Raw genomic sequence first — 9,455 nt, 5'->3', positions numbered from 1 at the left:
ATACACACACACATTAAATTGACAAAATGTTAACTAAAGTTGTGTTTTGAGAGGCAAACTGAGCCTCGTGGAAGAGCATTTTCATATTATTGGCCTTAAATTCACTTTCCTTTTTAATAAGTGTTCCTAGTCAGATTCACCAAACTCTCCCTAAGTGTGAGGAGTGCCAGCTGTTCATGAGGAATATCACCTGTACTCCTCATGAACAGGTGAGAGGAGGATCACCTGTTCGTGAGGAAGTGTGTGAATGTGAGATTTGAGCATAAGTGTAATCGATGCCCTTAAAACTGCCATACAAGGCCTCCTGTCCTGTTAGTGAGGCTTGATATGACTTGTATGATGATGGTGGTCGTGGTTTCCAGGTCATGTGAACAACTGCACAATGAGACACCAGGAGAAGAAGCAGTTCAGTTCCAACCATTACAGGTTTATTTGCAGTCTCTCGAGGCCAACTGTTGCTGGATTTATCTCTAAACAGAAAATATAAAACATGAATTAATTCCATTGAAAATATATACACTTAGAGAGTCATGATATAAAGCAACTACTAACATAACTTGAACATAACTAGTAATCTTGTATTGCAAGGTTTAAACAACAAAAGAACTCACATTACACTCAGTCAAACACCTGTGACCAGGAGCGCCCAGGGTTCTGCTGCAGGTAGACAAAGGAGCTCACACCTGAAGTCAATCCTTCTTATAACCTCTGATTCCTCCAGCCCCTCCTCCTTCCTGCTTCTCCTGCGGCAGCTCCTCCTCTAAACCTGCTCTCCACAACAGTCTCATTCACAAACAAGAGTAAAAAACTGTTCCCGCTGTGGAGCTTCTGCTGTCACAAATCAATCCAATCAGAGGAAAACATAAAACATCTAAGCAGAGTCAATATTAGAAGACAAAAAAGGATTAGTGAGGTGTCATCAGAGCAGTTCTGTTCTGTGACAGACACCGAGAGGGAACGGTTCAGGCCACTTATAAACACTTGTGACAAAGATATGTAATGAAAGCAGGATATTTTACAGTTTAACAATAACTTTTATTGTCCAAAATGACATCAGGGACTGAAACAGTAAACTTCACTGGGAATTAAATAAAATAACTATAAAAACTAATAAAGAAAGAAAGAAATCCCTCGTACGTACTACTGAAGAATGAATCTGTCTTACATGAGATCCATTACATATCACTAATGTTTGAGTTTACTGTTTACTGAACCGTCTGTTCATCACCTCCCACAGCAAAGTGACTGCGGGCAGTTTAGATGTTCATCCCACGGAGAAGGCCCTCGTGGTCCACTATGAGGTGGAGGCGTCGATACTGGGAGAGGGTGGAGGTCACATGCTGGGCGAACGCAAGGAGGGACAGAAAATGTGAGTGTGCTCTCTTTCTTATGTCCTCTCGGCTTTTGATCCTTCTCTTCTTTCCTTTACTTGACTACAGAGGTCTTTAATCAGTCACAGACTTGTTTGGAAATGGTCTTAAAATCTGTCGCAGGTATGTGAGTAATCAGGAAGTGGATGAAGTCAGCCACCCTTTACCTGTCGCCCCCTCTCTTTGTCCTCTCTTCCTCCCTCCAGTATCCGTGTGAAAAGTCTCTCTCCCAGCACGGATGTGGGAGCTTTGGCCCAGAAAGTGGTGGAGGAGTGTAAGCTCATCCCTCCTTCCCGTTTGCCTCAGGTGGAGCAGCTTCTTTACTACCTGCAGAACAGGAAATCCTCCCCAGTGGAGGGCAAAGGTGAGTCACATCATCAATACTACACCCTTGATGTAGCACGTAAACATGTCCACATTTTCACCATTGAAATTTGATGACAAACCTAATGGCTTTATAGAAGATGGACAGATTTGAGGAGTGTTAACGGAGTGTTTCACAGTCCATTGACGAGCCTTGATGCTGTTGAGTTCACATTACTGAACACACAATGAGAAGATTCATGTGTAGAATTGTAAAACCATTTAATAAACGACTCTAAACTTGCTTTTTAACAGCGGAGAAGAAAGAGAGAAGAACTGTGAAACCCAGAGAGCTGACACCGTTTGAAGGAATGGAGGTAACGGATCACAACACCGACTCACTCTGCCTTTTGTTCACGCACCTCGTTCCTTCATGGCCGGTTCGATTAGATCAGTAAAAATCAATAAAACCAAAAGAATAAAGAGTTGTCAATAAAATTAAAAGTGGTTAGTAAATGAAGTAAAGTATCAGTCAGTAACAGTGTGTTTCTGTGTGTGTGCAGCTGAATGAGGAAGCCAGTATCACCAGAGTGGACGAGTATGTCGAGCTGCTCTATGAAGGAATCCCAGAGAAGATCAGAGGCTCGTCTCTCATCCTGCAGCTCGCCCGCAACCCTGACAACCTGGAGGAGCTGCTGCACAACGGTGAGCTCTCTCTCTCTGCTCTGCTGTCAGTGCTGATGGTCGCGCCCACGTTTTCATGCATCCTCAGATAATAATCAGCTAATCAATGTTTCCGATCCCATCTCTCCTGGACTCTCCGCCGGTGAAGATTGGGGGTTTTTGTCGCTGGAACTTTGTTGCAGTTGCATCATCATTTGATCAAAGCGATTATAATCCAAACATGTTCACCGATCATGTTTTCGATCATCTGTGAGTTAGGCCGGCCGAGCCTCAGCCGATACCGATCATTGTTTGTGTTTTGTTACAGCAGCATCTCTAGTATTCAGATGAAGTGTAAATGAAAGCCACTGCTATCAGTAATTAAGAGACAAACAGCGTTTCCTGTTCATATTACAAATAAATCAATGATTCAATTGATTCAATCATAGTTTTTACGAAGGTGAACTTAAATAAATATCAACAGCAATGCAAAAATGTAAAAGACTGAATCTACAGCAGCTCAACAGTGACAGTGTCTGTAACTGGCAACCGAGTGGTCCCAGGTGCAAGTGAATGCAGCATCAAACACACTGCTAAGCTCTGTATGTATGATCTATATATTACTGCACATGGCTGGTGCCACAACCTGCTGTGTACCTGCACCTGCTGTGTACCTGTACCTGCACCTGTACCTGTACCTGCACCTGCTCTGTACCTGCTCTGTACCTGTACCTGTACCTGCCATGTCGTCTGTGTGTGCAGAGGCAGCTCTTGGTGCTCTGGCCAGAGTGTTGAGGGAGGACTGGAAACAGAGTGTAGAGCTGGCTACCATCATCATTTACATCTTCTTCTGCTTCTCGAGGTAACACACACACACACACACACACACACACACACACACACACAGACACACACACACTCTCCTGTGTTGTGTTAGTGTGTGTTGCTGTCCTCACAGAGTGCATCTCCTCTCCTCCAGTTTCTCCCAGTTCCATGGCGTGGTGAGTCACTATAAGATAGGTGCGCTGTGTATGAGCGTGGTGGAACATGAGCTGAAGAGACACGATGTCTGGTGTGAGGAGCTCCGCAAGAAAAATAAAGCTTATATCCTTTTATCTGCCCCCCCCCCCGTGTCGTCCGTCAGTCACATATCTGCCCTGTGTGTCTGAACAATACTCCTTAACTCTGCTTTCGTTGTACGTGAGTCAGCGCCAGAGAGCGGCTCCCTGAGACGAGACCAAGACAAAGCTCTGAGGAAATACCAAGGCCTCCGGGCCAAACAGGAGCAGCTGCTCAGAGGTAGGATGACCATTCATCCACTCACCTGGCCTCTCCACCTTTGATTAGATGAGTGCTGAATCATTTCCTTCCTCTCTCTCTCTCTGTCTCCTCCACTGTCTCCCAGTGTCTCTCTACCTGCTGTTGAACCTTGCTGAGGACACGAGGACGGAGCTGAAGATGAGGAACAAGAACATCGTCGGCCTCTTGGTCAAAGTTCTGGACCGCGACGATGAGGAGCTGCTGGTGCTGGTGGTTTCATTCCTCAAGAAACTGTCCATCTTCCTGGAGAACAAGAACGACATGGTGAGTGGGAGAGACGTTCAGTCAGATGAAGGGTGAGCGGAGGAACAAAGGAGGGACTGAACCTGATCTGTAATCTAATCTCAGGCTGAGGTGGACACTGTAGAGCGACTGGCTCACCTGGTTCCCTGTGAGCACGAAGATCTGTTAAACCTGACCCTGCGTCTGCTGCTCAACCTCTCCTTCGACTCCGGACTCAGAGCCAAGATGGTGGAAGTTGGACTGTTACCTAAACTGACGGCGCTGTTGGGTAAATATCCACGATGAATACTGTACACCAGCATACTGTCTGTATTATATGTAGAGTACATTATTCCTTATTCACGCTCCAGCGCTTTGACGTTAATGACTCCCTTTACGTGAGCGAGGCGCCGAGTGACATCATTTGATATTGATTTGATACTTAATGTCTGTCGTCATGCAGGTGATGAAAACAACCGTCAGGTGGCCATGCGTATCCTGTACCACATCAGTATTGACGACCGCTTCAAGGGCATGATTGGTTACACTGACTGCATTCCTCAGGTACAACCGCAGAAACTACAGGTGTACTGTTTATACTGACGCTGATGGCTGTGAGGTCAGAGGTGAAATTGTCTCTGTGTGTGTGTGTGTGTGTGTGTGTGTGTGTGCGTGCGCAGCTCATGCAAATGCTGTTTGAGTGCAGTGAGGAAGAGATTGAAGCTGAGCTCATCTCCATCTGCATCAACCTGGCTGCGAACAAGAGGAATGCACAGCTCACCTGTGAAGGTTTATTTCCATCAGTTGCTTTTTATTCTTTGAAATTTTATGATATCTCCAGCGGGCCGACAAGTTTTGGTAAAAAGATGTAATTATAAAAGAATTTACAATATAAATAAAGTTTTTAAATGTTTAATGATCTTTAACGGTTTTAAACATTTTTAAAAACTCTTTTCATTCTTTGTTTTCACTGTCATAAGCTAATAATTATAATAATAATAATAATAATAATAATAATAATAATAATAATAATAATAATAATAATAATAATAATAGGAACTTGTAAGTTGTGGTCGTCTGGAGCAGGTTGGATACTCGTGTTGGTCGGGGTTGGATATTGACGATGAGTCGGAAAAGGTCGACCCATGTCCCGTGTGTCTGTCTGCAGGGAAAGGGTTGAAGATGCTGATGAAGAGAGCTCTGAAGACGAAAGACTGCCTTCTGATGAAGATGATCAGAAACATCTCGCAGCATGACGCTCCAACCAAAGCACTGTTCATAGTGAGTATATGAATCTCGGTGTTACTGTTGGTGTTCGTGCTGCTGTTAGTGCTGAGTGTGATGAGATTCGTCTCCTCTGCGTTGTCAGGACTACGTGGGCGACCTGGCAGCAGAGATCCGGGCCGACGAAGAGGAGGAGTGGGTTCTGGAGTGTCTGGGGACCCTGGCCAACCTCACCATCCCCGACCTGGACTGGGAGCTGGTGCTGAAGGAGTACAACCTGGTACCGTACCTCAAAGACAGACTCAAGCCAGGTACTAACCTCCATGTCGTTGTGGTTTTTTGAAGTGAACAGAAGTGATCGACTTGGTAGGACTTTGTCAGGTCAGGAATCATCATCGTCAGCTGATGACGATGACCTTTGGCGTTTCAGGCTCAGCAGAGGACGACCTCATCCTGGAGGTGGTGATAATGATCGGGACGGTTTCCATGGATGACGCCTGTGCCGCCATGTTGGCTAAATCTGGCATCATTCCCGCCCTCATCGAGCTGCTGAACGGTAACACGCACCTGTCATTTAGCGGAGGATGATCAGTCAGCGGTAGATATGAGAGATGATGTCACCTGTCTACAGATCTGATATCCTCACCTGCTCTCCGCTCGCTCCTCCTCTTGCAGCCCAACAGGAGGACGATGAGTTTGTGTGTCAGATCGTCTACGTCTTCTATCAGATGGTTTTCCACCAAGCCACCCGAGACGTCATCATCAAAGACACGCGTATCCTTCCCACAGTGCACTCTGTCGACCCTTAAACATTCACGAAGACCTTCGATCCGGTTCCTTAAATTGAAGTTTTGGTGTAAAATCTTCGATCGAAAGATTTCTGCTGTTTTCCTTTAACCCCCGTCTCCAGAGGCCCCCGCCTACCTGATCGACCTGATGCATGACAAGAACGCTGAGATTAGAAAAGTGTGCGACAACACGCTCGACATCATCGCTGTAAGTGAAACACGCGTTGCTGTGGTAACAGAAGTGACAGAGTCATGTCTCACATCTGCGTCTGAGTAGTTACACTTTTCTCCATCTTCCAGGAGTACGACGAGGAGTGGGGGAGGAAGATTCAGTCAGAGAAGTTCCGTTTCCATAACAACCAGTGGTTGGAGATGGTGGAGAGTCGTCAGGCCGATGAGTCTGAGACGTATCTCTATGACAACGACAATGACAGGACCGATCTATTCTACAGCGCAGGTACGCACGAAACCCTGTGAACAAATACACGCTGCAAAAATATTATGTTGTGTTCGATGAAGTTTCCCACGAGAAGTTTTAGTCGCAGCACGGACGGATCATTGTGATGGTTTCAGGATAAACAATAGTTTTCAAGTAGATCACATGACATGAAAACAGGAAGGAAACTCATTCAGTCTCCAACACTGAGGCTGTAGGTGACTGAGGTGATGTAGTGCAGCTGCTGGGTGAGGGATAAAGTCGTTGATTTTTTTTGTCTGACTGTGAAGTGAAAGCACCAATGAGCTTGTTAAGAAACGGTTCTGTGTGTTCTGTGTGTTCTGTGTGTTCTGTGTGTTCTGTGTGTTTACGTGTGTTCTGTGTGTTCTGTGTGTCTGTAGATGGAATAACTCCAGCAGACGGTTCTGTCAGCCCAGACTTCTTCAGTGACCTTCAGGCTCAGAATGGAGACTCGCACCACGCAGGGTGAGTTCACGTCCTCCACGAACATGAGCTGCAGTGAGAGAAACAGGAGCCGGTGCACCCGGCAGTAACATGCGTCTCCACATCGAAACATAATCAAAATCACTATATGGACAAGTGCAAAATCCAAATCGCAGGAGCTGCATTTTTTATTTTTTTTTGATAAAGGTGAAATGTGTCACAGATCAGATCTCAACAAATAATCAGACTCCTGAGGAAGTGGAAGTTTAACTTGAATTTAGTGAATTGAGGGTGAGAAAGTCAATTTGACCGTCTTTGTTTTCCAGAGACGATAAAGACGTGTTCGACCAGACCAGCTCGTCACCTGGACGACCAGCCACTGCGTACGGCTTCAGACCCGACGAGCAGCCCTTCTATCAGTACTCATAGACACACACACACACACACACACACACACACACACACACACACACACACACACACACACATCCTGTCATCTTAGACTCATCTCAACACTTTAGATCGCCTTCTCTCGTAACACAGTGGCTCTAGACGCTGGAGTGTGTAATACTGATAAAGACTGACTGCAGGCTTTAAACTAGTTATTAAACAAACCGCAGTTTCACACACTCATCCTTAAAGACCCATTTCATTCATTCACTCACCATCATGTTCAACAGATAAGTAATGAAGTCTTCCGTTCTGGCCGCAGATGTCGACTTCCTGCGGGTCAGCAGATAATATAAAGAATGTGAACACATTTCACGTCTCTGATGATTTGTGTTGATAAGCTTCTGCATGTCTTTTCTAATGTAATGATCAATATTTGTTGCCTCCTCGAATCCACTGCAGATGTTTTCTTACATTCCACTGAATTGTTTTAAAAGGGTAAAAGTTTCACAGTCGTTTTATTAACGTGCACTACAATGTAAATAATTGTTTTTTTTTTAATGTCGCTGTAAAACGGGCACATTGTTGTGTGTGATTGTGATCCTTACAACTTAGGGTGCTTTCACACACCTGGTCCCAACCTGGGTGTCTATATATGTGAGGTGGTCTTTGCACTCACTGCAACAGTCACACTCTTTAATTGGCAATGGAAAGGATCCAAATGGAAGTTATTGTCCCTTCATGCACAGCGGTGTGCAGACCTCTCAATATACGCAGTATTTAAAGTTTTGCAGTAGCGAGAGTTGCTCATCTCTCAGGCCACGAGAGTAAAATCAAAACCATCTGCATCGTTATCCTCCTCAGATATGAAGCTGATGAAATCAAGAAGTGTTTTCACTCAACTTATTGTGATACTTGTGTTGATGCCACGTGTTTATTGCTAATAAACACAACTCCTATCTGCGGTTTATGATGACGGTAGCAGAAATAAATAAGCAGGAGGTGATAAAGCGTTCTACAAGAGCTGGTGTCAGTCAAGACAACGAAATGTGTTTGGAGTATTAAAACAGCTGAGCGGGCGGGAGAAGGTGAAAGCTTTTGTCAGTGTCAGAGTGCGAGCACACAGCTTTTTCCTGGACGCAGCGTAAGGTTGATTGAGTTTCGGGGGAAGCACCAGAGACGAACTGTGGCTATAAAAAAAAGGAAGTGAGCCCTTTGGAATTACCTGCATTTATGTATAAATGCCACATGAATATCATCAATAATAAACACTCAGAACAGGAAACGGCGGAGTGTTTAGTGTTTCACCCTCCTACATGTTGAATTATAAAACACTAACATTTAAATATCCGGCACGTGTTCGGACGTGTGACGGGCGCAGCGCGGGGCGGTGAGGTCATTCTACATGATGAATGTCATTTCCTACAGTTACTGTACATACGTCGCTGTTTCAACAGCAGTGACATCAGGAATTTTGGATCATGGGGAGTGAATGTTGGTGACTTAAGTTAGTATTATTGTTTCATGTTTATTTACTGTGTAATTGAGTTTTATCACAGGGACTTTAGTTCACTAACCGACGAGTAAAATCAATGCACAGAGGACGACATCTAGATACTAACTGATGTAAATACTTTGCTTGGTTCTGGGAATAAATGTAAAAGTTCCCTTGATCATGAAGCTCGTCAGTGTTACATTGATGCATGTTATGTTTGTTTTTGTTTTTTTATCATAAGTTATTGTTAATCTACTGTCTGTATGTTGATGTGTTTTTGTTTGTTTTTTTACAATAGTTGATTTTATTGCTACTTAACAAGACACTGTAAAGAAACAAATACTGGACTGTAGATAATCTCCATCTCTCACTGTCTGTCATCTTCAGGTTCTTTAATAAAAACATGACATTTGACTGTTTTAATATCAGACTGTGTTTATAATTACATCCTGGACATCACGGGAACCCGGTGCAGTTTTATTTACATTCATGTTTCAAACCAACGCACCGATCTCCAGACATGTTTTAAACTCTGCTATGGTTCATATTTTGTTAAACTTGGTTTTCACACAAAAAAAAAGTGAAATAAAAAAAAGTAAAACTGGGTCTGAAGCTCGGCTCCTATCACTTCCTGCTGAGAAATCTAGAACAGGCCTTGAGCCCCGCCCACCACCTGCTGGCTCCAGGTGGACAGGTGAGAGAGCAGAGAGTATGAAGATCAGAGGTCAGAGGAGGAAACATCAGAGAGACTCAGCCACATGTTTGAGCCTCAGTCAGACCCAGACTCAGAGGAGGAGTCT

General features: G+C 44.4%; 1 protein-coding gene across 1 annotated transcript in view; it reads left to right on the top strand.

Annotated features, from left to right (window-relative positions):
* Window positions 1-9,069, top strand: part of LOC111239126 (kinesin-associated protein 3-like) — a 10,261-nt gene extending 1,192 nt beyond the window's left edge. The window contains exons 2-20 of the mRNA XM_022768923.1: window positions 1,238-1,369; window positions 1,577-1,734; window positions 1,989-2,050; window positions 2,237-2,378; window positions 3,099-3,198; window positions 3,316-3,440; window positions 3,537-3,635; window positions 3,742-3,920; window positions 4,005-4,167; window positions 4,342-4,442; window positions 4,559-4,667; window positions 5,047-5,159; window positions 5,248-5,413; window positions 5,533-5,658; window positions 5,778-5,876; window positions 6,013-6,098; window positions 6,191-6,347; window positions 6,728-6,812; window positions 7,097-9,069. Of these exons, the coding sequence (XP_022624644.1) occupies window positions 1,238-1,369; window positions 1,577-1,734; window positions 1,989-2,050; window positions 2,237-2,378; window positions 3,099-3,198; window positions 3,316-3,440; window positions 3,537-3,635; window positions 3,742-3,920; window positions 4,005-4,167; window positions 4,342-4,442; window positions 4,559-4,667; window positions 5,047-5,159; window positions 5,248-5,413; window positions 5,533-5,658; window positions 5,778-5,876; window positions 6,013-6,098; window positions 6,191-6,347; window positions 6,728-6,812; window positions 7,097-7,199 (2,305 nt within the window). The 3' untranslated portion in view covers window positions 7,200-9,069. The remainder of the gene's footprint in view (window positions 1-1,237; window positions 1,370-1,576; window positions 1,735-1,988; window positions 2,051-2,236; window positions 2,379-3,098; window positions 3,199-3,315; window positions 3,441-3,536; window positions 3,636-3,741; window positions 3,921-4,004; window positions 4,168-4,341; window positions 4,443-4,558; window positions 4,668-5,046; window positions 5,160-5,247; window positions 5,414-5,532; window positions 5,659-5,777; window positions 5,877-6,012; window positions 6,099-6,190; window positions 6,348-6,727; window positions 6,813-7,096) is intronic.
* Window positions 9,070-9,455: the final 386 nt, after the last annotated feature.

Source organism: Seriola dumerili, unplaced genomic scaffold (genome assembly GCF_002260705.1).
Source record: "Seriola dumerili isolate Sdu_G_001 unplaced genomic scaffold, Sdu_1.0 BDQW01001892.1, whole genome shotgun sequence".
NCBI lineage: Eukaryota > Metazoa > Chordata > Actinopteri > Carangiformes > Carangidae > Seriola > Seriola dumerili.
This window is presented reverse-complemented; position numbering and strand designations above follow the sequence as displayed.